Below are 27,873 nucleotides of genomic sequence, written 5' to 3'. Positions count from 1 at the left end.
CACTTCTGGTTCAGCCTTCTATCACGACAACAGGCAGCGGTTCAAACTTGTAGAAAGACTGAGCACAAGGAGGGAACAGACAAGAGTAAGAGAGAGAAAACAAAAAACAAAAAGAGAAGGGAGACACAGCCAGACAGAGGGGGATGGATGAAGTGAGGAGAGGAGACATACGGACGGACACAGTCCAACAGACGGAGAGCTATAGGGACATTTGGAGGATACATGAGGCAGTTATGAACCTATTTGGTTTCTTCTACAGGAGCGCCCGAGTGTCACTAATGGCAAAGTAGGGGCTGGTAAACACATTTCTGTGACGGCACGACACTGCCGAAAAACAAATTAAACTCTCTTCTCGCATTTCACACCCTCTCAACCCTTTTCTCTCTGTCTCCCTCAATTACTCATTTCTTGCCACTCTGGTTTACCATCTCTGTCTCTTTCTTCTCTCAGTCTCTCTTCCTGTCCATCCATCTTTTTCAACCTATCCTTCTATCTTGTCTCTGTATTTCTGTTGCTTTCCCCTCCTTCATTTCTCAGCTCTACCTCCTTCTCTCTCCTCTTCTTTCCACTGTGTACACCCAAAAATGAAAAACAGGGCCATATGCGTGGGGACAGCTAGCCCAATTGCGCTCCTGATGTTCATGCTGAGGCAGTTAAGCAGCTCTTTGCAGACCGCGCCCACTTCAGCCTTGCCCAGGACATGGGGACAGCTGGCAAGCACTGCAGTGCCGAACAACACGGTGGCTGCTTTCTGGCTGCTTGTACTGTGATGAAACTGGGAAGTGGGAGTGTAATGTAGCTTCTGGGTCCTTGTGTAGACTCGCTACTCCGTGTACAATGGCTGTCTGAGCTGCAGGTGCGGAACTGGATGAGGGGTGTGTAAGCTCCTCTTGCAAAAGAACAAAAGACAATGAGGATGGATCTGTATGTATGGATGACTGGATGGATGGACACACATTCATACAAATGAGAGAAAACTAAAAAATGTCGTCATTACAGGTTCATGAGTTGCCTTAATTTAATAATAATGTATACTTTATTAATCCTGCACGGGGAAATTACAACGTTTTCACTCTGTTTGCTCAGTACCTACATGCACTAAGGCCGGTTACACACTGCACGCGTCTCGCGAGCGTGGCGCTTCTGTTGCGTCTCAGCTGCGTGGATTTTTCTGTGTCCTACATACCAGAAGCGTGTCTGACGCAGCGCTGCTCCTGCTGCTAGGTAGAGGGAGGGCTGATCTCGGGACATAGTGCCGACAGATTCAAACTGATAAATGGGTAAGTGGGCTGTCTGAACAACTTTGTGTAGCAGTAAAGAGCCTATATAGCCTATCTGATGTTGGACCGTCACTCAGAACACACACTACGTTGTTATCGTAGCCTATCCTACCATTTATATATAGCCTACTGATTTGATTAAAGCAAGACAACGTCGGCAGTATTGACTGCAAAATATGTTACAGAATATTTCGTTCTGTATGACAGGTGCAATATTTGAAAATCTTTTCTCTGAAATTTTGTATTACATTTATATCTACATTGATGTCAAAACCTAGACTTTCAAACATCAATATGTCATTTATTATGTATTTGTGTCTAAATGACATATAAACATATTTTCCTATTCTATTTTGCCTGGAAACGCTTCCAACACGCTCGCGTCTCGCGTGAAAAATAGGCGTCGGTTCTATTTCGAGCAGAGCCGCGCCTGAGACGTGCGTCTCACGCCGGCAGTGTGTAAGCTCTAACCTGTTAACATGGGAGCCGAAATATAAACGGACACGCCACGCAGCTGACACGCTCGCGCGACGCTTCCAGTGTGTAACCGGCCTAATGGAGAGACGTCAGAGTGAGGGAGCTGCCCATGGAAAGGAACCCCAAGTAGTTGGGGGTTTGGTGCCTTGCTCAAGAGCACCTTAGCAGTGCCCAGGAGGCAGCTACCAGTCCACCACCATACTTTGGTCCGTATGGGGACTTGAACCACTCCCTACTGACTGAGCCACTGCCACCCCCAACTTGTCCCTTTCTGCATCCTCAAATGAATTCTTTCTTCAGTGGCTAGACGTGAAATGGCCTGAAAGTGGAATTTTTACATCAAATGAAAGCATGAAAGCCAGCGTTAGCCTCTCTCGAGACGCCTTCTCCTTTCCTCATAGCCTTAACTTGTGTTAAAATAATTTCTAAACATAGCTTACCTCTTTCTGACCTTTAGTTCGGGAGAGATTTAAGCATGTGTCTATGTGTCACTTCTCTTCACACTCACTGCTTGTTGTCCTTCAACATATCGATTGAGATACATTTTCTTTCTTTCCTTCAAAGACTTCGGAGAACAAGAGCCTAATTTGTTTGACACTCTAACTAAAGCACTGCTGTATCCCCTGACCCTTGCAGTATTAGAGTACAATTTAGTGTGTAACATCACTGCCTTCAAGGTATGTTGGAGGCTAATCTACCATGCTTATAGGGTACTGGTGCTTTTCAAAGACCAGATGATGCACTGTGCAACACTGTTAAACTGCAAAACAGTGGCAGTATGTACAAACATAATGACAATAGAAAAAAGTCCTTGCATGTAGTTCTAGCATATGAGTGATTCAGGAAAGCGTTCACAGCGAATCAGTGCAAGCAAGATTTGTATCTTTGAATTTTATGTTGTTGCTCCGTAACTGAGGATGATGCTATTTTTAATAGTCGTCGATTGATCTTTTTTTTGCCATCACTCCATAACACTGTCAAATTTTGAATTTTCAAACTAACACATGAAGCTTTTATTGGTATGGATGCTGTAAACATGACTTTTCTGTCACTGATGGTTCTAGGAAAGTTGAGGAATATGGCTCTAGATTCTTTGCTCAAAACTGTACAGTGAGGAAGTTGAACCGCAACAGATTGCTGCAAACAGATGGAATTAAATTTGAAAGTTAGTTGAGTTATGGGACTTCCCTTGTAAAAGAAAGGGCCGAATCATGGCTATTATTTACTATTATTATTTGCAATTATTTTACCTCAATAAGGTTGTTTTCTACCCTTTAAATGTGGGTAGAGTCTGCAAGGGCCAGACATGCAATTACCTTTATTTACATGCTTGGATGACACATGCCACAACCTAACAATCACATAAAGCGCAATGTTACCAACAGGAAATCAGGTTCCCAAGCCACAATAGTACTACTGTACTCCTTGTACATTCAAATACAGCTCAAGTGCTCAATGAGGCCTTGTTTTGACACCACATTACACTAATGCTGACAGTGTGACACAGCTGCTATTAGCTCTTCATTCAATCTCCCTTTCCTCTTTTCCTCACTCCTCCCTACTCCTCATATCTCACCCCACATGCACTCGGTTATCAGGAAAGGTGTCAGAGGAATGTGCTTAATACTTACAGCAAGTAATGTCTGTGTATGTGTGAGTGCGTGCCCGTATTTAGCGAGGTGACACTCTGGATCGACCATGCGCTACTACTGATGCCCGTGTGTGAGGGGTTGCATGGGTCACTAAGTCACTAACTACTGCTGAAGGAAAGCCAGTAGGTGGTTGCTGATGTTTACAGGGGCCCTCACTAACACCTATACTGAGCTGACAGTGTGTGTGTGTGTGTGTGTGTGTGTGTGTGTGTGTGTGTGTGTGTGTGTGTGTGTGTGTGTGTGTGTGTGTGTGTGTGTGTGTCTCGAAGTATGTGTGCTAACCTCTTCCTGGACTTTAATTCTTCAGAGGAACATTAGTAACAGACCAGCACTTTCCCATCTGCCACATCTCTGTCCTCCCATCCTTTTTTCTCTCCTTTTTTCTCTACTTGTTTAATCATCTCTGAGCTCCCTCTTCTACACTCCCTCGCTGTATCAGTTTCTACTAAGTGGCTCCTATTTTCTTTTTGCTTTCAAGGTCTCTTTTCAATAAGGTTCAGCCACTCCTTTGTGCATTTTCTTTCCATTTCCTCCTCTCCTCATTCTGTCATTCCCGCCACCTGTTCTTCTGTGTATCCATGTACTGTATCCCTCCCAGTGTGCTGCCATCCACTTCTACACCTCACACACATCAATACTTTCATTTATGTTCACATTTAAAAGTTAAATGTTGGATGATACACAACCAAAACAACCACCACTGTTGGGAGCCCTCTTTGTCTCCGCCACTCAATGTTTCTGTTTCATCACCTCTCTTTCACACACACACACACACACACACACACACACACACACACACACACACACACACACACACACACACACACACACACACACACACACACACACACACACACACCCCTGCCTCAGATGTAGTGAATAGTAAAACTGAGCACAATAAACGTTATCACAACAGCCACTGAATTCGGAGAGATAAGAAATTCATTAGGCGCCAGCTTGCTAATGACGTGCACAGAGATGAAATTATGGCAAGGACAAAAACGATGTAAGAGACGGGAGTAGGGGAGGAAGGAGGGAAGGAGGGGAGGAGGGGAAATTGAAAAAGGATGTGCAGGAGAAAATGTTCCCCAGGATGGTACACCGTATTATGGCATGCCAGCTCAATTGGCTTGTGATCTCTGCAAGTCAAAGAACTAAACGAGGCCTCATTCATATGACAACACTGTTTCCCTTTTTTTTCTTCTTTACAGTTTGTGTTTCTTTCTTTCTTCCTCCCTATCTGTCTGATATTACTCGCCATACACCACGGGGAAATCGAGGTTGAAAGTCAAAGCACTCGTGCTCGCATTCTCTTATTCAGCTTACTGCTCACATGCTACTCAAGGTCACTATAAACGCAGGCCTCCATTAACTAATAATGGAAGTTCATAACCTTCTGACATGGTGCAACGTGAGCAAAGAGAAGGTGAAAAGGAACCGTGTCTTTAATGTTTAGGGCTATTATCCAACTGCATTTGTGTTGAGGATAATAGCCCTAGATGTGGCACATCAAAAACACACTACCATAATCCCAATGTCAGTGCCTCAGCATGCTTAACAGTCCCTCTAACATACATACACATCCGCCATCTGGTGCCCGTCCTGCCCCATGTTATACCCCACTCTGTCCCATGCTGGATTACACCATCAGTATTTTACATCTTGCAAATCCAGCAGGCAGCCTCTGATAGCCATCTGTAATCTGAAGGTCATATTTGCAGCATGTGTGTGTGTGTGTGTGTGTGTGTTCCACGTGTGTATCAGCCGGTAATTTGTTCATGCTCAGCACAGGGACAGTATCAGCATCCACGACATCTGTTCAACACAGGGCCTACACAGCAGAACTGGGCACATCATCTGCACCGCGCAGCACAGGGATAAAGCTGTCTCACAGATACACACACACATATATTGTATGTATGCATGCACTCACACACACACACACACACACACACACACACACACACACACACACACACACACACACACACACACACATGCATGCATGAAATTGGTGTGTTTTTCAGGTTTTATAATGCCTTTAATGTGTTTCTTTCTGTGAACGTTGTTTGTTTAATCTTCCAGTCTGTTTATAAGACATTGTCTGCCCATCCCAGAAAGGGATCCCTCTTCTCTTGCTAGTTTGTTCCTTTTAGTTTTTTCTCATCCGAACCAAGGATTAAAAAACTGATTTGTACACACTGTAATTGCCCTTTGAGGCAAGTTTGTTATTTGTAATTTTGGGCTATTAAGAAGTGCTTGAGTGGTTGTACAAACTGTTGTCCTGGTGCCCTAGTGGTTACTGTAAGACATATAACACATACTGCGAGTGCAAAACTACCAAAGCCAATGGGTTGCTTTGACCCAAAGTTAGTGTTATTTATAATATCAGTGCTGTCTTATTTATCCAAATTAAATATGGTATGGTTTCGAACTGTTAAGGCCCTGACACACCAAGCCGATGGGCGTGGACTAATGGCGACGGCAGCAGACTGTGGCGTTGCCTCTCGTCGGCCCTCGTCTGGCAAAAGAATTAGCACTGGAACACACCGCAGAGACAACCCGGTCTCACGGCAGTTCGTGTAAATATACACGTTATTCTTAATCTATTGATACGTGTTCATGGAGACGTTTTTCTCGTTTTTTACGTGTAACTGTCACGTTATTTTTTTCGTGTAAATGTCACATTATTTTCTCGGGGAAAGGACGCCGGGAGGCGGCCGAAAAGGTCGCTCCATAAGCCGGGAGGCGCCCGCAAGGCAGCCTGCTGGGGACCCGCCGGGAGGCGGCCGAAAAGGACGCTCCATAAGCCGGGAGACGCCAGCGAGACGGCCCGCGAGGCGCCCGCTGGGGACGCCCCCACACAATAACGGGATGGCGGAGGTTGGGTTTAGGAAAAACTGCGGGAAAGGGCACCTTAAACGCCGGAGAAAAGCGCGCCGGGAAAGGGCGTATAACGCCGGAGAAAGGGCGCCATAAACGCCGGGGAAAGGCGCCTTAGACGCCGGGGGAAAGAAATCCGCGGCGGAGACAGCGCCACAGTAACACGCGGGACAAAACGCACACGCAGGGACGCCATCCCGGGAAACAAAGCGCCGCAAACGGGACGCGATCCCCGCTCGCCCGGGTGAAAGTCCTGTGTTGTTTGACCCATCCACCACCCCGACCAACCTCCCTACGCGGATTTTCGGCTTTTTATATTACTCCCTACGATTTCGTGCTGTGGCCATGAAATATGCTTCCCATTGAAATACATTAGTTCACATTTTCGTGTTGTCCACCACGTAAAAAACGACAAAAACGTCTCCGTGAACACGTATCAATAGATTCAAATAACGTCACATTTACACGAACTTCCATGAGACCGGGCTGGCAGAGACTACAGCTGACAGCCAAGTACCACGTATGTTCTGCGCCTGTGTGATAGGAAATAACTCTTCATACCAGCAGGCAGCAGTAATCTATTTGTCATTCAACAAGGGAAACCCGGAAACCGGATAACGTTGCTATGATACCCACAACAAACAGTGTGTTTGCTAAATCAGCGACATAACGACTACGGTCCCTCTGCACTTCCTGCCGGGAAGACAGCGGAGATGGCTAACCGGACTGTCCCTCTTCAGGGCTGTCATCTATTCTCTCGGCAGAGAAGTTTCCCTATAGTGGGAGCGACCGAACGGCCTGCTGCTGGCTCGTTAGCTAACATTAGCTTGCTAATTTCATTCACCCAACATGCCTTCATCATACACTGGCCAAATTAGCCAAAAAACATGTCACTCATCTGGCGGTAGCAATGTGCTTTCCTACGATGTGACATGAGCGTGTGAATTACACATTAAGTTGCTACATTTAACTAATTTAGAGGCTGGCCGGCTGGCTAGAAAGCTAGCTTGATTGCTATTGCTAGGGGGGCTAATGGTTCAGTGGTGCAGAGGGGGCGCAGAAAGAGAGGTCTATTACGGTCTTTATATTAAATATCTCGGTATAGGATATTAGTTTATTAAAGTTAGTTTATTTTGTAATGTGTAGGTATGTAGAGTATGTAAATATGCCTACACAAGTAGTTATGTGCAAAAATGTTTATTCCAATCGTTCGAACCTGTGTGTTTTTTAGAAGAAACATTCAAACGCCATTTTTGACCAGTTTTGACAGCTCTGATATGTATTACATTGATCAGATAAGATGAAAAATGAAGGAGCCTTGTTTTCCTGTCAGTCTCTTGTTTGTTTTCCTCTCTCTCGTTTTCAAGCTGAACAGCCAATCAGATGAATTGTTGATTCGGCCGAAAAAAGGCAGAAAAAAGGCAGATGAAGGCCGACGCTTGGCGATGGTGCAGGACACACGCATCCTAGTTGGGCTGACGGCGGCCCAACTAGGACCGACGGTCGGCTTGGTGTGTCAGGGCCTTTATGATCTACTCTGGCTCTTTTTAAATTAATATGGTGCTATTTGTCACGGATTGTTAATAACATAATTACCATAATGCAATTCAATAGTGTTAAATCTTTGTTAGACCCTCCCTATCTGTTAAATGCCTACATCTTTAAAACACCTGTCTTTGGGCTGTAACACAGACTTTCTGTTGAATGTAAACTGTCCAAGCTCAACCTGAACTCAAAATCACCCTGACGCCCTCCTCAGGTTTTTTTTTTCTTTGTCTTTAGAAAGCGCCCCCAGCGGCACAGAAGACATTATACAACTGTTTTCACAGGCTCAATTGTTACATTTTGTCAGGATGGTAACAGAGCTTTGTGTTGTATACATGTGCATTTAAGTAAGTGCGTTTGTGTGCACATGAGCACACATGTCATGCAGTTGTACACATCTGTGTGTGGTCAGCCGCAATCAGATCATCTCTGTTCCACCCAGAGAGACGACACAGCAGGCAGAGGAAAGGCTCAGAGGCTAAATATTAGAGTTTGAATGCCCAATACTTCTTGCCAACGATGACAACTGAAGTGGGATCCACGCAGAGAATAAGAACAAAAAAACTGAAAGGAATTTACAGCTCACCCGTTGGGGGATGGATGTGTCGAGGATGAAGTGATGATCATCTCTGTTTTCTGCTAAAATGAAATATGATGGCGAGGGAGCTCAGTGCCATTTCCTGCCTGGCATAGGAAGCGCCCATCTGGTGCTGAGTGCTGTCTGTCCTCTGTTGTTGTGTTGCATGGCGTTGTAATAGCTCTTGTCACCGCTGTTGCTGTTCTCAATGCTGTTATTATTTCTGAAGCACCACACAGGTCAGCTGAGGGAGATGGGGGAGAAAGAAATGATATTCATGGTTTAAGATGCTGTGTTTTGGATCACTGAGGAGAGGACTGGTAAAATGGACAATAAGTGAGGAGTTTATTATTTGAACTGGAGGGGGGGGGGGGTAATAGAGGCAGTGGAGGGGAGTCTGTAGGAGAAAGAGCAAGGAGACACATGCTAGCAGCTGCCCGTAAGATTGTCACATCCCACCACCCACCACAAAAGCAGAAGGAAGCCACTCGTCATCACCGTGACAATCAACGTGTGACGAGAGGAGGGAAAAATGTTATCCATCAAAAAATGTTACAGGGGTGAGTGCACTCCTCCATCTCTCTGCTTACACACACGCATACACACACAAAGACACACAAAATGCCATCATATTTCATTTGGGTCATCAGGAACAATTGTCTCCAAGAGGAAATCTCTGACTGGATTTCATGCTTTTCTCCACTCAACAACATGATAATGTATTTTCCTCTGTAACGAAGTGACAGTAACCCCCCGCAGGGATAATGTTCAGAACACACAGAGAAACTGAAAGCACAAGAGGAGGGAAACAGCAATTCAAGTGTGAACTAAAAACACCCCAGAGCCAGAGACAGTCACACTGAAGGCAAGTGTGTGGTTGTGCTGCAGACAAAAGCATGAATTCATGTGAAGGAAATTAACCAATAAACCAGAGAATAGTCTTCTCATACACATAGATTTTTTTTTTATTTACATAATCTAAAACCAAAGAAGCAGACTGTAATCAAGATTTGAATGATATCTGACTCAATTTATCATCAAAACCAAAATGCTTGTTGTGTCGGACAAATTTAAATACATTCAATATCCCTGCAATTAAAGGTCCTATGACATGCTGCTTTTTGGATGCTTTTATATAGACCTTAGTGATCCCCTAATGCTGTATCTGAAGTCTCTTTCCCGAAATTCAGCCTTGGTGCAGAATTACAGCCACTAGAGCCAGTCCCACAATGAGCTTTCCTTAGGATGTGCCATTTCTGTGTCTGTAGCTATACGCACAACCCGCACATACGGGTACTTCGCTAAAACTCAAGGCCGCGCCCCCTTTTGGGGGATAGAAAACAGACGGTCCCATAGAAGTCAATGCAATTTGACGTGTGTTTGGATCATAATTTTGACAAATGTGTGTGGATTTTTTTCTTGTTAAACAGATGGTTTGTTTTATACACATGTCTAATGTTTATATTGTGACCTTGCCTGAACCTGAGCATTCACAATACCTTAATAAACTAAGGTTGATCGCCGCTGGTCTGGTCTACAGCCTGGAGCCAAAGCCCATCTATCAGGATCTATTTTAGGACATGGCGGAGGACAAATCGAAGACCGGGGTTTTTGGATGTATTGTTGGTGCAACAAACTACTCAGCAACCTTTCGGCATAGTTATTAATTCAAAACTGTTTGTTTAAAGAAAAAGTTTGGAGCGATTTACATTCCTCTGTCGTTACGCTGTTGTCGTCTATGGGGAATGCGGGATTGTTTTCCCCTAAAAGTGGGCGTGAATCTGTTTCAGAGACATTCTATGATGTTGCGCCGGTTGTGCATATTGAGGAAGAGAGAGGGGGGGGCAAGGTGGAAGATGGGGGTGTGGCCTTGACCAACTGCCACTTTGCTCGTTTGAAAGCCATGATGTCTCTCTCTTTCTCATGGGCAGGCCAAATTCTCTGGGCGGGCAAAGCAGAGAAAGAGGAGGTAGATCGGCCCATCTGAGCTTTCATTTTCTCAAAGGCAGAGCAGGAATACACCTATCGTCATTTCTAGCCACTGGGGGACCATAGGCAGGCTGGGAGAACTCATATTAATGTTAAAAAACCTAATACAGTGAAATTTTCATGCCATGGGACCTTTAAGTGACACTTTCCAATCTTCCAGTGCACTGGAAAACCTGCCTGATGGATTTCTCCTGAGTTACACAACTTAGATACGGGATTTATAGGCAGTCATCCATATCAAGCAGCTTCATCTAGCAACTAAAATTGCAGACTGATTTTTGGGGATCACATGGGAAAAGCCTGAAAGGAAGGCTAGCCTACTGTACTCTCTGAGGCTTTGATGCATCAACATATAGAAAGGGATGGAAACTATGAGTGCTGAGCACCACCCAGTGGTTGAGTATTGGCTCAGTTAAAGCTCTCAATGAGAACAAACACACATTTAGGGCCTGTAGCTGCAGATAACAATTGACAATCCACCCTCAAACGCACAAAGCTTGTACTTTTCACACTTGTACCCGTTCTGTATGCTAAAATACACCTTAAGGGTGACTGAAACGTAATCAAAGGGTCCTAATCTGTTTGTTACTGTTGCGCTTTGCAGCCTCACTAAGTATGTCTTTCCATTTAAATCGTCTATAACCGATATTTTTGTAGCCTATGTACAATGTGTCAAATGTGAAAACAATGTACAACGTGAAAGAGGTCGAACAAGCTTTAAAGCCTGTTTTTTTTAGCTGTAATCCCGCCCCACAACTTGAATGTGCTGGCTCACTATCATCGCTCTCATGGCATCATTTGCAGCAAAAACAATGCTCTAAAAACCCACTGTATGCTACCTGCTCCGCACCATATACGGCCAGATATTTCCCTCAGGAGTTCGTACAGACAAAAACCGAACAAAAAGAGACTAAATATTGGACTTACATTCATCAGGTGGCCAGAAACACGGTTCCAAATGAATGCTAATGTTGCTCCGTAACTTCTGGATGTGTAGCAAATGAAGCTGTTCATTAACAAGTTCGCCATACTAACCTGAAGTGGGCTTAAAAGGTGATGATTTGTCAATGTGTTCCCAGTTTGTTTCCGCTGCCTCCAAGTGGCCAAAATAAATATGGTATTGCAGGTTTAGGCTAAAGCAGGGGTCTTCAACGTTTTTCAAGCCAAGGACCCCCTAACTGAAAGAGAGAGGGAGTAGAGACCCCCTACTACATATATTGTATAAAATGAAGTTGCATATTAAACTGGGCCTACAAAAACCTGTGGGGCCGCCTAAAACCTTTAATGTATACATATAGTTTTGCATAGAATACTAAGGTATTAAAATAGCCTAATAATCTTTAACATGATTTTATAAATCATGTTTTAATGTTACACATACAGGTAGCACTGTGGATCCTTACACTGTATCTGGGGATGGCATTAGGGGCTACCTTACCTATAGGCCAGTAAGCCTATCATCAGTGGGGATTCATATTTGATAATAATATGTTGGATTCATTTTAGGACTTTTTAATTTTTGAAAAAAAATTACAAAACATAACAATAATTTAGAGGCCCCCCTGCATTGACTCTGAGGACCCCCTAGGGGTCATGGACCCCCTGTTGAAGATCCCTGGGCTAAAGCATGGGGTTTAAGTGAGACTCTTTAAAGAAGAAATAAGACTCTCTTCAAAGACCCTCTGTAAATTAAAAGTTGAATCCATAATTAATAAAATGCACCCATACTCAGGGGTGCTGCTACAGCTTTAGCTTATGTTAGCTAATGTTAGGAAAGTTCAGATATTGCTGTGTAATTGACATTACTCCTGTTACTCAAAAAAAACTCATATTTCGTTCACTGGATCTCTGTAAAAAAAAATATAGTAAAAGTATGTTAGACATCTGCTTTATGTACGGACCAAAAATTAAAGCTGTTTATTTTTTGTATTGATTTCTTTATTTTGTTAAATGTACCACTGAAAATGTGCATGGTATGTTTTTCTGTGCTGTTGGAGTGCTGAATACCCTCCTCAGTTATTAACTTTCTCTTTCCCTATTCATTTTTATTTTCTCTTTGCACAACAGCCTGATGGTATTGTAGATGGTACTCTATTCTTGACATTATTTATCAAAGGAAAACTGACAGATGACGACTGTTAAAACTGCTTTTTCCTCACATTTACCCACCCTCACCACGGATTCACACTATTCATTATCTGATCCCAAATCAGCTTCATCAGTCACATGACGAATGCTTCACCCTAGAGATCAAACAGATAATATTCATAGGTAGTCACACAGATAGTCATTAAACTATAACACTAATTATGCTTTTTGCATTGGTCCAAGTCGATAAAAACAAATATAAACAAGTGCAACAATATTACATGTGTATATGCACATGCACACATCACACAAACTTCATCCCATTATTTCAGTGTCATCTACTGGCAGGAGGGCCACAGTGATGTATGCTGTGCAAACCAACAGGCATGACTGTAGCCAGCAGTACAGGCAGAATAATGAATGAGTAATGAATAATAGAGGAATAATGAAGAATAATGACTTGGGGAAAAGACACACACACACACACACACACACACACACACACATGCATGCGTCATACACACAGATGAGGGCAGTTATAGATAATCATACGGTATCATCATCTATCTTTCTTTTAGAGAAAGAGAGGGAAGGAGAGAGAGAGAGATAATGACGTAATGCAATTTTGAAAGCACGTAACAATACTGTATGTATAAGTACATTGAATGATAAACAAACATGCAATATTTTAGGATTTTCACACAATTGTGCTACACCATTTCATACTTAAAGGCACGATCTCAAATATCTCCGTTTTGTTGTCTTTGCCGGCACCTATGGCAATAAGCGGTAACTGCAGATGTGTTTTTTGGATCTCACTTTGACTTTCAAAGTTTCATCGCTCTTTTCTTCGTTTATTTGGCCATACTAACGGGAGACAGAGAGGTTCCTCTTTCCCCTCTGCTATACACAACTTCATTAAGAGGAAGTCACAGATGGACACAGTTTAGAAACACTATCTCACTCCATCTCTCTCTTTTAGGGGAAAAGAAAAAAACATTTCAGGAAATAAGGGTGCAGATAAGGTCACCCTCTAAAAATATCCCAATTTGATGCTGCTTTGAAAACATTAAGTCGTGATACCATTTTAGCAATGTGACTTATGTGCCTCATTTCCAACCATTTCTTCATCGTGTCTATTGCAAATTTCACAGTGACAATGTGGAAATGAAACCAAGTTGTTTTTTGTTTCTGTGTTTTCAGACGTAATTCTGACATTAATTCTGATTTGCGCTGTTTATGTAGAGGCACTACAAAGAACAATCATTGTTTGAAGCTGTAAACCTTGGCTACTATAAGTAGGCTACTAACTAAAGCTGACTCGATATGATTCTAAAATGGGCCTCAACTCAAAGAAAAGATGATCACGATTAAGAAATGATAGGGTTAAACTATTAGAACGCCATGAAACTGATCCCAACAGGACATACTGAAGTACTGCACGTAGGTAAAATTCAGTTTGCTCAAGTATTTTCATTTTTGTTACTTCATGTTTGCCACTTTTTGTTGATAATACTCACGCATCCTTGTGGCCCAAGCAAAAACGACGTCAGTTGGCAAAGGAAAGAGGAAGTGGTTTGTAGCTACTTTACATTGTCCAATCTGACATTTGTAGGATGCATCATTGCACTCAGCACAGAGTTCCTTTTTTATTGGTGAGAGGTTGCTCTGTCCTCTATACTTTAACCACACCCTTGCACAAACCATTTGTTGTAGACACTTATGGACACAGCAAATCATCATTTCCAATGCCACAGACTCCACGCAGGAAATACAGTCTTACTAGCACAGTGTCCGACGGTTGCATAAATGCCCACTTTGACCGGCTTCCCGCCAGCACCACCGGCATGCGGGGAGGTGCGGGGCCCCGTCATTGCTGCTTGCAGCTTAAATTTTAACTTGTTATTTAGTCTTGTAGTGTTACATCTACTTCTGTAAAAGTTTTGAATATGTATTTTCTACTTGGTGTTATGGAGCTGTTACCTGTTTACCTACAGTAGATGGTTTTGTTGTCATGAGAAACGGAAGCAGTTATATTTATGTAACAGTTTTATGATGCAAGAGAGAGAGCACTTCCTGCATTTCAGGCACATAACTGTAGGGTGTAACTTTGTTTGTGCTAAAGTGTATTATCACAAACATATGTAGTTATTAGCATGAGAATTCAGGAATTTAATCAAGATACCACTCGCATTGTGTGAACAAAAAGCTGTTTGCACAATGACTAAGTGATCAACCACCCTGTGGGGACAACTTTTACTTTGGGTTTAACACATGGTTTGACCTACACACAATTTAATGGTGATGGTTTGGTTGTGGTTCAGCATGTAGTGGTTATGGGTGAGCTTTCAAGACCATATGTGGCCATATGTTTTTATGAGTGTAACAAAAACACCGAACAATATTATGGAATTCAATAACAAAAAATTTCAACTAAACCATGAATTAGGAACTTTAATTTCTGTGCTTTTTTGGAAAACCACATAAATCCACTTGCTTCTCCTAACCTGCTCTCCATACACTCTGGCAGCCAGTGAGCGTTTGCCTCAGGTGAGAGGTCTGGTGTCAAACTGTCCAACAGCAACAATCTTAGCTGTCATCACAGCCTGAGCCTGAAGGTGACCACCATCGCAGATATGAAATGTTTAAAACCAAGTGTGTGTTGAGAGTCTGATAGAGTTGCCCGTCATCTCTGAAATAAAAAATAAAATAAAACTGCAGAGTCTGGTTAACTGTTTTTCCTGAATTGATTGACAAATTAAAATTTTTACAAACTGACGGCTTTCATGGGTGAGATTAGGTTTAATTATGATTCTCTTCATGCTCATTTGTGCATTAGTATTTATTTACTCTTATCCTTTGGTTTGGTTAAGCTAGGGTTCTATGATTTTATGTATAATAGTTTTTCCTTTTCCTATTTTGACTTTCCTTTCTGCTTCCTGCGTACCTTGCTTATTGAAATAAAAAGGTATTGGAGGTGGATACATTGCATTCTGCTGCTTGCCCTGTATACAAAATTGGAGAATGTTTTTTTATTAGTTCTGCTCATTTGTTTTGCTGAATATTTGTAAAGAAAAAAAAGGAACTTGAAACTTCCTTTTCTTTCAGTTTCCCATTCTCATACTTCCTCCATTCTCACCTGTGCTTTGATTATAACATTTGATTCATTATTGTACCTGTTTGCCTGAAGTGAGTGTTGCATTTACTTTTTGTTCATCTCAAAACAACATGCGGCTTAGCTTTTTTCTCCTGTTCTTTTTGTGTAAGAGCAAAGGTAAGGACATTTTTATTAGTGATTATAATAACAGAATCCAGGGTATAGGTTTCAAATATACTGTCAACCTTTATTTGTGCTTCTTGTTGTATTTACAGGGACATCCACAACTACAACATGGCCTACAACCCCTGTTCCTTCCCTGAATAATTCTAAAACTACAGCTGCAGAAGGTGATGCAGAATTACATTTTTCAGTAATTCCGATCAAATGAAACTATTAAAACAAGACAAAGAGTCTTTAGCCAAGCTGGCAGCTCTGTGAGGATGTACCTAATAGACACAGTAGTGTTTAAAGCTAAATGTTAATGTTAGCATGCTAAGGGGTGGGGGCTCTAGTTCTGGAAGTGTTTTCCCCATACTGTGTTCCCATTTAAATCTTTTCTTTAAATGCCTTGCTCAAAGGTACTGAACACAGGACTCCCCCTGGATGACAATGCTATAGGTTTATTTTACCAGTTTTAATGATTTCGTTTCTGAGAAATCATGTCTTGTACTTCATTTTACAGTCTTAACACTAATACCCATGAGCCTCAGCCACCATTGCCAGAGAGAAAAGACTAGTCAGAAGCGTGAATCAGAGTGGTTGTAAATTTAAAACGCTACATTGTTACAGTTGTGAATAACACACAATGCCATACGTAGTAGCTGAATTTACCCACAATTGACCCAGATTTTAAAAGTTAATTAATTTCACCTGCAGATTGTGTTTTCAGTTTTCTTAACAGTGCAATCTTTAGCTTCCACACGCCATTAGTGGCACATGGAACTGAATTTTAAGATACTTTGGAGTCTTAGTTCACATCTACCTCAAAGTTTTTATGAACACAGGCTTCTGCTTTTGTATATGGAAAGCATTAATGGGACTTTTACTTCTGGAATCAGGGCAGTATGCTAACATTTGTTCATTACCACTAAACACAGATGAGTCTGATGGGAATGGCATTCATTTTGCAGTGATTTGATAAGAAGCAAAGCAACATTTTGACACGATAATGGAGCTAGATGAAAAGTCAGTGGATCACCAAAGTCACCAGGACTCATCCTCTGGGGAACATGAATGTCTGTCTGTAGCCTACAGAATTTCATGGCAATCCATCCAATAGTTTCTGAGATATTTCAGTCTGGACCAAAGTGGTGCATAAACCAACCAATAAGCAGACATTGCCACCTCTAGAACAATGCCACTAGTGTGGCTGAAAAAAGTATGCAATTGTTAAACTATTAAATGTTCACCTCACCCTCCACCCCACCCTTCTTTCTCCCCAGAAAAGCTTTTGCAGCTGGTGGCCACACCAGACTACCCAGTTGCAGCAGGTCAGAAAGTCGACCTGCACTGCAGTGCTTTCACCACTACAGTGTCCGTCAAGTGGTCCTGGCAACACCTGAAAAATCAGACTTGGCAAGACGTGGGAACGGATAGGAATATGATGACCCTTACCAAACCGGAGCAGAGCGGGCTTTACAGGTGCCGTAGCGAGAGCAATTTCTCTCTGGAAAGCGTGAGCTCTAACCACACTGTCTATATCGTCTCCGTGAATGCAACAGGTTGGTGGTCTGTTTTGACACTGCCGTTTCCCTCAGCTCTAAGGAGCTTCATTGCGTCTTTCAGCTCACTGTTTAGCTGTTCAGCCTCCAACTTGGCTGTTTTGGTTTCCTCTCACTGCTCTCATAGCTGTTTCTGGCAAGCTGTGTTTTAGCAAAAGGGCTCTAAAAACCTTGCTATCTGCTACCAGTTAGCAACTAGCTGGTGCACATTGTTGAGCATTTAGCAGCTAGTGATTTAGGAGTTGGTGGAGTCCAAAAACAGATCTAGAAAAAGAGTAGCCTAAATATTGGACATCAGGTGGACAGAAACACGACTCCGTACACTGTAAACCGAGATTTAGTTGTAATTAAAGTTTTTAGTGGTCACTACTTATTCTTTCATGTTCTGTTAAAAAACATATTCATTGCTAAATCACATTAGTTGTTTGTAATAATCTTAGCTTAAGTATGCAGTGCACAGATCATGTTAAGCAGAGATAAATAAGCATGTTAAGTTTCTTTATGGGAGGGCCGGGGTCATTTGAACTGAGTGAAAATTGTTTCCCTGTTTAAGACATTTTAAATTTTCAATGTGGTGTGTATTGTTATCTCTTCTGCTTTATTGAAACACATTTATTGAATATATTAATCTTAAAGCTATACTGCCACAAAGGAAAATACCATAGTTAAATGAAATTATTTCTGTAGCATTGATAAGTAGCCTAATGTTTTGTTTTGTTACGTTTTTTGCATGTTCAATGCTATAGTGCGTAGTTTCTGTGTGAATTCTTAGTAATGATGCAGTTGCTAGTAGCCAAGGAGGACATGGAGGATTAAAAAAACATGATGGACTCTTCAGAAGAGGTCATTATCTTCACTCGATTTTATGCGTGCGAAAGTCGTGGGATGACACCAGTTTCTGAACATAGCCATACTAAGAAATACAGAGAGAATTTTGTGGAGCTGATACTCTTAATTAACTTTTTTTTTTTTTTTTTTTTTTTTTTTAATTTTAATTTAGAATCTAATACATAGAACAAATTAAGAATTACAAATACAAAACAAGCTTCAAACACCCCCACCCACCCCTACCACCCTCCCATGTATTCACACCACAATCACCACCACATTCAACTCCACATTCGTAGTGTTTTAACAAAAAAACAAAAAAAAACACTATAAAATAAAAAAAGCACAAAGCAAACAAAATAAAGAAACAACAAAGAAAAGAAAAAAAAAAAATTTATATAAATCAATCCTCTATCTTCAAGACAAACATTCCATTTCTTTTCATGTTCAATTATTCTGTTGTTATTCGTTGCTATGATTGTTTCCAGCATATGCTGATGATAAACTCTATTCTTAAAGTGTTTTATACATAAATTTGATGTAGTTTTAGCTTTAAAAATAAACATTTTACCTATCAAAACAATCATATTCAAAAAGTGATTACATTTACCCTCATATACACATAACAAAACATTCTGAGGTGTGATTCGCAAAACAATATCCATAGACCTTAACCATATCTGTATCTTGGTCCAAAATTTAGCCACATGCGGGCAAAAATAAAACAAATGCATCAGGTCTTCCTCCTCATCCCCACAGAACCTGCAACAAGGGTCTTTTTCTATCTGCCACTTAACCAGAGACTTTTTTGTTGCAATAATTTTATAAAAGATTTTAAGTTGAAATATTCTGGAATATGAATCAATTGTAGTTCTATAAATTGTTTTAAAGTAATCTTTCCACAAAATTGGTTCATTAAATTCGTCTTCCCAAAACAAGCAGGTTCTGTGTGGAAAAAGTGCAGTGCCTGTGATATTTACTTTCCAAATATATATTATTTTATTTATCTTTGCACCAGATAACCATTTTAAACATCTTATTGGTGGGAGACAAACCATTAATTTATTCTTCTTATCATTTTGCAATTTCTTTTTCCAAATTTGGGGAATTGCAGAAATTAACTGGTTAAATTGTAACCGATCGAGAGAAATGCTAAAAAATGTTTTCAAGTTTTCATAAGAAATAAAATCTCCAGATAAGTCTAAAAGGTCATTGACAAAAATTAACCCATTTTTAACACATTCCTCCCACAACAATGGCCTGTCTCCAACCATAATTTTGGAATTCATCCATAGCAACTGTGTCTGAATATCTTGAATTGTATCTGGAGGGTAGTACTGGAAATTCAACCAAGCCTTCAGTGCATCCTTGAAGAATGGTGATAATTCTTTTAAACTACTTTGAAATAGTTTATCAATATGTATTGTTTTTAATTGGTAAAAAGGAAACAAATTATTCGAAAAGAAGGAAAAGGCTGAATATAATCTCTGGCTCGTAATCCATTGTTTGTTGTGATAAATTTTAGTCACCCAAGAGGCTTTCAAGGAACAGTCCATCATTTGAAGATTTTTTAACTTCAGTCCACCGTTATCATAAGAATTATATAAATATTGCCTTTTAATTTTATCTGGTTTATCATTCCATATAAATTTGAAAATTTTTTGTTCAAACTGTTTAAAGAATTTTGTGCTAGGTGAAGGAAGAAGCATTAATAAGTGAACAAATTGTGGAATTACTAATGTATTTATCAGAGTTACTTTTCCTTGAATTGTCAGAGAGTTTCCCCTCCAAGGTTGTAAAATTCTATCAGCCTTCTCCATCCTTCTCTCATAATTATATTTAACAATTTCTTTAAAGTTGTCCGGTAAATAAATCCCTAATATATTAACTTCTCCATTAATCCATTTAACAGGGGCCGAACTGTTTAAAATAAAATTGGTATTTTTTAATGTCCCAATTCTCAAAATATTACATTTCTCAAAATTAGGTTTCAATCCAGATATTTTTTACTCTTAATTAACTTTGTATCAACTCATTTGGCAATGGCTTGAATGTAATCGACCTTCATTAATATAAAAAATATACGCACTAAAGCTTTAACTTAACATGCTCATTTCAGACAACATGAAAAAAAAACGTTTAGTAATGATTACTTATGTAAACTTGATTTGTCCACAGCATCAACTTAACGCTCTGTTAATACAACTTGACTTGTTCAGTTTCACCTTGTGTAAAGTCAACTAATTTGGGATAACAGTGTATCCTTTCTTAAAGGATGTGTAAATAGGCAAATTGCCAACATGTTCACAAAATAAACTTTATAGGTAAACATAAATCAGTGTTGTGTTTACAGCGTGTTAACACTGCTCCAAATTGGCCAAATAATCAGTTATTGCAGGTTTAAAATTTGTTGGTAAAGAATTGTGATATTGGAAATGTTTACAGTTGAAAATGTATTTTGTCTGTGGCCAGTTAGATCAGTTGGTAGAGCGGGTGCACATATGCAGAGGTTTATTCCTCAACACAGAATGTGCAGGGTTCGAGGGTGACTTGAGATGGTTTTCCTGCATGTCTTCCACCCTCTCTCTCCCCTTTCATGTCTCAGCTTTCCTATCCAATAAAGGCAGAAATGCTCCCTCCCCCCCCAAAAAAGTAATTTGTCAGTGTCTCTGGTAGACAAATAATGCAATGGTACCACTGTTTTTTCACCGTTTTGCCTTTTGCATTATACTGAGATTTCTTGTTACTTTTCGACTAACACATAAGCTATTGATATATCTGCACTATGCTAATATAGCCATTATTTGAACAACTAACTAATAAAAAGTTCAGTTTTTGTCTTTTCAACTGTTTATCTTTTTTTTTTTTGGTGTGACCTACAACTAAGCCTTTCTCCTGCATTTCTTCTTCTGTTTCCCAGTCGGTGAGTATTTAGGAATAGCTGCCTTTGTCCTTTCTCTCCTGGCCTTGAGCATCAACTTTGCTATTCTTTTTTGGCTGGGCTGGCAAAGATTTGGTGCCACACTGACCATCAACACTGCAGCTAAAGGTAAAGAACACTATAGAGCATTTCCTGTTGGGTTCAATTTTAAGCAAATGTTCTGTAGATGATTTTAATTTTTTGGTTTTCTTAAAGGTTTTCCTGGACCTGAAAAGTCACCAAAGTAAGTCTCCATAGGAATATATATATATATATATATATATATATATATATATATATATATATATATATATATGTATATATGTATGTGTGTGTGTTTTAAGCCAGCTGAGTTAGAAGGTTGTATATAATAACAGTCTGATCACATTTTTCAACACACCAGGGGAGGTTTGCCACAGACTGAAAGTGACGGAGATGTGTACATGAATTACACAAGCCAAGCCTACTGTGATCTGGACCCCACCACTGTTTCTGTGGATAATGTGTACTCAAGTCTGTCATGAACATTCGTGGAGACAAAAAGAGCATTTTGTTCAGCAGCAGAATATCTGCAAATAGAGCTTAGAGTTACATTTAACCATGTTTGATTTAATCTAATTTCACACCAACAAATTTAAACACAATCTGAATGTGGTAAAACCTGCTGATCTATAGTTCTAGCTAGGTAAAATGTTCCCACCAAACTTCCTTCTCTGGGTTTGTACATTTTAATGAAACTTGTAGTTTGCTATCATTTTCTGTCTCAAACTGCATGCAATGTTTTCTTTTTCTTTTTTGTGTACATGGATTGATAGAGGTATCCCAGCTTGTTGAAATGTCAGAAACTGACTTTTTAATTTACTTTAGTCATCACAATACAGCAAATGAAAGACAAATAAAATTGTAATTACAAGAGTTGGCTGTATGGAGTAAAACCAGCATTTTTTCCTTTTTGGAAGATCAAAATAACATTACACACACTTTTGAGTACCATACAAGATAATGAAAAGTGTTCCACTGAATAAAAATGCTTCATACATCTGTTATGCAACAGCAAGCAATCTCACAGTATATAAAAAACACAGTAGATGGGTGAATATTAATAAGTGTTGGGTTTCTTTGTCACATGAATCATGTGATTTTTACCATGAGACATTATGCAATGTCACAATATTGTATGCCAGAGGGGAAACATAGCTGAAGCATTACTGTTTCCCTTGTTTCACAATACTGAAAATTGATGTCAGGTGTGAGGAGTACGCCTACTAAGTTGTGTGTGTAATCTATAGAGAATCTCCACTCTTAACACCCAAAAAGAGATGACTAGGCTCTGTATATACTGTAGATGTGACTTTTTTTTTTATGTACTTCTGCTTACAAAAACATCTGCTTTTCAGCTTGTACTTCACACAGGAAGAGCAAGATGACTAGTGCAATTCTGACAGCAGTTCCTACAGTATGCGGGGATTAAATGTCAAGATAATGTGTGTGAGGCCACATTCAAATCAGAGGGTGTGGAGTCACCAACACTAAATTACATTACCAGGAAAAACTGCTTATAGTTATATAGTAGAGGCGCAAAAACAAAAACAAAATACTGCATGTCATCTAATATTGAATCAGTGGCAACATGAATGCCACACAAGGGACAGATATCTACATTTTTGTACAAATATTACATATGTTCAAATCAATCCATTTCCGGTTGTTGGGGCTCGCTATTGAGTCTCTGGCAATGATTCCTGCTCTCCATGGAGAGCTGCGAGGTGAGCGTCTGGGAGCACCCCTCTCCCCTTACTACCTTTTTAATGTGGGCCATGATGAACCCTCTAAACTTCCTTGTGGCGAAATAGTAAACTACAGGATCCAAAATGCAGTTGAGGCCCATAAGAAGCAAAGTGAGCTGATGTGCGTCATTGAGTGCCTGAAGAGTCTTCTGCTCCCAGTCTACGTGGCCCCAGCCCTGTGTGATCTGCAACACCGCCAGTGTCCAGAAGCCTTGAATGACATGGTGGGGCAGGAAACACAGAACAAACACTCCCACCACTGCTAACAACATCTGCAGAGCTCTCCGTTTCACCCCCCTGGGCCTTTTAGTTGATGAGGACATGGTCCTGTTGGACTTTCTTGATATAATCGTTGCAGACCGGAACTCTGACTGAGGAAGGTTTTGAGAAAGTAACGCTCGAGCAATAAGGAAATTACATATCACGACCAGAAAAAAGACAACCAAAAACATTCCAATTATTGCGAAATGAGTGACAGCCACTGTTTTCTTCTCCATATCAGTTTGATTATGGTACCCCTCAAAACAGCGAGTGACGTTGTTCTTACCAGGGTTGGTCCCTGGAGATGCCAGATATGGAATAGTCAACGCCACGGTCAACACCCAGATGACAACGCACACGATGATCCCACGACGTCTGTGGTTTGAGGAGGCCGCATCCAGGGGCCGGGTGACTGCCCAGTATCGGTTGACGCTGATGGCCCCGAGGAAGAGGATGGACGTGTAGGTGTTGATGAAGAACAACGAGCCAGTCAGCCGGCACATGAAGTCTGTGTAGACCCAGTTGCCATGCCGACTGTAATAGTCAACCCAGAAGGGAAGGGCACAGACAAAAAGGAGATCAGCGATGGTCAAGTTTGTCATGTAGATGCGGATTTCGCCCATGGCCTTGGCTTCACGGAGGCGGCGCAGGACAAACAGCACGTAGAGGTTAGCGAAGAGGCCCAGGATGAAGATGATGCCATAGACAACCGGGAAGAGGATGTAACGAAACTCAGAGTCAAGGAAGGTTGGGCCATTACTGGCTGAAGATCCTAGACCAGAGGTCTCTGTTACGGCAACTTGTTCTGTAGTTGAGGCCAGCATTTCTGTCTGTGGGAGACAAAACACATCAACATCAGTGTAAAGCATTTTGGTGGTTCTTTAAGAGAGTGTGTGTGTGTGTGTGTGTGTGTGTGTGTGTGTGTGTGTGTGTGTGTGTGTGTGTGTGTGTGTGTGTGTGTGTGTGTGTGTGTGTGTGTGTGTGTGTGTGTGTGCATATATGAAATAGGGCTGGGCAATATATCGATATTATATCAATCTAATATCAAAATTTTGCAGTTCTTTTCAGTTGATCATCGCAGTAATCAACTGGTGCAATATACACATCACGAAAGGCTGCGACATATCGCAATAGACACTCAGAGATTTTTTGTGTTAGTTGAAACAAAATATCAGTAGAAATTTACAGTTTGAAAAGAAATTCAATTCAATGTTTTTTTGTAATTCAAGTTTTTATTGTTTTTCCATGTGAGAAACACACCACATTCAACAACCTACAACAGCACTAAACAAACACTATACAGCAATCTGGACAACAAAGAAATCACAATTAAAAACACATACACCTAAATAATCAATAAAATAGGAAGAGAAAAAATTAAATAAAATAAATAAATAAATAAATAAAAAATAATATGGGGGTGTTGGCTGAGATCGAGTTAGGTTTGATATTAATATTAATTATGGGGAACTAGTCAGTTCAAATTGAATAAAATGCAGGAAATGAGACCAGACCTGGTAGAATTTACCCCTACGATCATTCAGTCTTGCAATAAGATCCTCAAATGAGGCTGTGTCCGTCATTAACTTCAGCCAGTCTATAAAACTAGGCCTTACTTGGCTTTTCCATTGTCTTAGAATAATTTGCTAGTGTCAGAGCGGACTCTGCTTTAGAAATCTCTGGCGGCAAAAGGGACCTATCTCCAAGCAGACACAGCTGGGGAGACTCTGGCAATAGTGTGGCTAACCAATCAGCAATAGTTTCCAAAAAAGAATAACCAGGGGGCAATCCCACAAAAGATGGAGGTAGGATCCTGTGACATTCATACACTTCCAACATAGATTGTCCTTCATTAATCCCACTTTATGAAGCTTGACTGGTGTGTAATAATACCTGTGAATAACCTTGTAATGTGTGAATTTGCTAATCGCATCCCTCACCGGCCATTCTGCATTGGACACCACCTTTTCCCATGCCTCTTCCTCAATGTTTGAGTTCAAGTCCCTCTCCCATATTAACCTCAGGTGATTAGAATGATCATACAAACTATCTGCCATAATTTTATAAAAAACAGAGGCATTACGGACAGGCTCAGGCAATTTCAAATAGCAGAGAAGCTTATTTCTATCATTATCAAGTGAGATTTTAATACTAGTTACACAGCTCCTGAGCTGTAAATATTTCCAGAAGTCTGCTTTATCCGTCAAACAGAACTTTTGTTTGAGTTCTTCAAAGGACTGTAACAGGCCATAAACATACAAGTCACTAATCCTATTGATGCTTTTATTCAGCCATGTGGTCCACACAAAAGGTTCCCTTCCTACTTTGATTGAGGGTTATTCCATATGGATGAATACATTTGCTTATATTGGGATATATGCAGTTGCTCATGCGCTTTTGCCCAAGTCTCACTAGAATACTGCAGAATTGGGTTTGGATGTCTCTTCTTCTTAAAAGCTTGTGATAAAGCCTCAATAGTCCCAAATGGAGACTATTGAGTTCCCTCTCTATATCCAACCAACTCTGAGCTGAACCCTCACCACACCAGTGCTTAGCTATTTTAAATACCTCAAAAGCTGTTCTGTATAGTTCCACATTGTGCAAACCCAACCCTCCCTTGTTTCCGGTTGTATATAACTTTTCAAGCTTTATACGGGACTTTTTTGCCATTCCACAGAAAGTCTCTAATTATTATTATTGTACTGCTTAAAAAAAAGATTCTGGGACAGACAATGGCACCATCATGGATATGTAATTCACCTGTGGAGCAACTATCATTTTAATAGTGTTTACTTTCCCACATAAACTAAGGTTGATCAGTTTCCACTTCTCCAGGTTAGCCTTTAAATGCTGAAGCAATGGAAAAAAAATTTGTAGTAGTAAGATGAATCCTAAGATACTGCATACCTGAATCTATCCACTTAAATTGAAGTGCATTATTTATTGTTGGTAGACAGGTTCTAGACACTGACATTACTTCAGACTTATGCCAATTAATCTTATAACCTGATATTTCAGAGAAGGATCCAATAATCTCCAAGAGCCTGGGAGCTGAGGAGACAGGATCTACAGACAGCCAAAGGATGTCGTCTGCATAAAGAAAAAGTTTATGCTCCCTTCCTCCCGCTCTTACTGAAGAGAAGGCAGCAACAGGTTCATTAGCCTCTCTGTTTTGCCACATAAGGTGGAGTAGACTTCTCAGATTGTCAGAGGAAGACCTTCCCTTTACAAAACCCACCTGATCTGGGTCTATAATATAAGGAATAATCTTTTCAAGCCGCGTAGCCAGAACTTTAGTGAGAATTTTATAGTCTACATTAGCCAAACTAATGGGTTGGTAGTTAGCTGGATCTAGAGAATCCTTTCCCTTCTTCAGAATGACAGAAATGACTGATTCATTAAGAGTATTAGGCAGCTGACCAGCTGATATTCAATTCAATGTTAAATTTGTTCAATAAAATAATGTTGGAAATCATTTCCTTTCGTTTGTTTTAAATTCAACAATCAATTTGTTGTATTTTAGCAGAATACCGAAAGCTGCAGAAATGCAGAACTGAGTACACTTTAATATCTGTATATTTATTGCATATTGTTATCACGATATTCAACAACCTTATCGCATATCGCATATTTTCCTCCTATTGTGCAGCCTTAATATAAAAACAAGATAGTGAACTATTGAATTCCCCGTTGCAGGGTTGATAAAGTATACCTCCTTCTTTATAATTTGGAGGCTGTAGTTTGTGGTGCAGTTGAATTGTATTGCGTTCTACTGACAGGCGTTTCTATTATTTTGTCCACTATTTTTTTCAACAAAAACTAAACCGGTAATTAGTAGCAGGTAATTATTAAAAGTACGTCCTCCCAGTGGTGGCTTTTCTGAGATCTGCATCTTCAAATTTATAATTGAATTGCTAAAATTCAAGTCGCAGCTCATTTGTGAGTTTGCCATGCATTTCTGAATTAATTGGATAACAATCTCAGAAAAGCACAGAAACACCTGTTCCATAGACAGGCGTACAGAACACTCACTCAGTTCCTTGCTGAGGCTATTGCATGCTTAAATCAATTAATTCTTATTTTATGAAGAAAAACATTTTTACAGCCCCCTAATCAATCTATCTATCTATCTATCTATCTATCTATCTATCTATATATCTATCTATCTATCTATCTATCTATCTATCTATCTATCTATTATCTATCTATCTATCTATCTATCTATCTGTCTATCTATTTATCTATGCACATTCGCAGCAGCAAACATGCTACTTCATGAAGAGAAAAGCAGATTTTTTTTTTTATGAACTACTTAATTCAGAAAATCAAAGGAAAGTATTAGGCTACTGTTTTGTTTTTAGTTTTTTAAGAAAAAAATGAAAAATAAAATGTAGGCTTGTAACTCACCAGACCAGACTTGTTGTCTTCTCAGGAAGTGAACACTGACTGCCTCAGCAGCTTTAAAGTACCGTTAAAGTGACGGAATGGGTGTGTTCGTGGACGAGGAAGGTGTGAACTGAGAACGTCTTCTTAGGAAAGACCCGTATTGTGCAACACGCACCACCTCCATGTTTTCCTGTTTGTTCCTGTCCGTCAAAACGAAAATAAAAAAGACGTCCACTATGGAGAAATCTCAGAATTTTGCGGTTCTTTCCCCTGATCTTAAAAATGTTTTTTAATTTTTGTAAGCAAGTGGGGGTATCGCCAAAAATGTGGCGTAGTTACATTTTAACGTAACTTTTCTGGGACCATAAGGCAAACATCA

At 40.3% G+C, this 27,873-nt stretch overlaps 2 protein-coding genes and 1 long non-coding RNA gene across 5 annotated transcripts in view; 1 reads left to right on the top strand and 2 right to left on the bottom strand.

The window, feature by feature from the left end:
* Positions 1 to 11,476, bottom strand: part of LOC120549650 — a 63,036-nt gene extending 51,560 nt beyond the window's left edge. For both annotated transcript variants that reach the window (XR_005637412.1, XR_005637413.1), the window contains exons 1-2: positions 11,331 to 11,476; positions 8,424 to 8,658 (exon numbers count right to left, since the gene is read on the bottom strand). This is a non-coding gene — a long non-coding RNA (uncharacterized LOC120549650). The remainder of the gene's footprint in view (positions 1 to 8,423; positions 8,659 to 11,330) is intronic.
* LOC120549649 lies at positions 8,818 to 21,975 on the top strand. 2 transcript variants are annotated; one of them, XM_039786697.1, is made up of 6 exons: positions 8,818 to 8,974; positions 15,864 to 15,938; positions 17,034 to 17,312; positions 21,061 to 21,189; positions 21,277 to 21,304; positions 21,464 to 21,975. In XM_039786697.1, exons 1-6 carry the CDS (start codon positions 8,947 to 8,949, stop codon positions 21,582 to 21,584), a joined length of 660 nt encoding a protein of 219 aa, XP_039642631.1. In that variant the 5' UTR covers positions 8,818 to 8,946; the 3' UTR covers positions 21,585 to 21,975. The 2 variants fall into 2 exon arrangements, with proteins under 2 accessions (XP_039642631.1, XP_039642630.1); XM_039786696.1 differs by lacking the exon at positions 8,818 to 8,974 and adding an exon at positions 15,681 to 15,765.
* On the bottom strand, positions 21,888 to 27,598 carry ptafr (platelet-activating factor receptor). Its single transcript, XM_039786694.1, has 2 exons — positions 27,516 to 27,598; positions 21,888 to 23,938 (listed from the first exon to the last, which is right to left on the bottom strand). Exon 2 carries the CDS (start codon positions 23,930 to 23,932, stop codon positions 22,751 to 22,753), a length of 1,182 nt encoding a protein of 393 aa, XP_039642628.1. The 5' UTR covers positions 23,933 to 23,938; positions 27,516 to 27,598; the 3' UTR covers positions 21,888 to 22,750.
* Between the last annotated feature and the right edge of the window lie 275 nt (positions 27,599 to 27,873).

The sequence above is a fragment of the Perca fluviatilis genome, chromosome 20, assembly GCF_010015445.1.
Source record: "Perca fluviatilis chromosome 20, GENO_Pfluv_1.0, whole genome shotgun sequence".
Lineage (NCBI taxonomy): Eukaryota > Metazoa > Chordata > Actinopteri > Perciformes > Percidae > Perca > Perca fluviatilis.
This window is presented reverse-complemented; position numbering and strand designations above follow the sequence as displayed.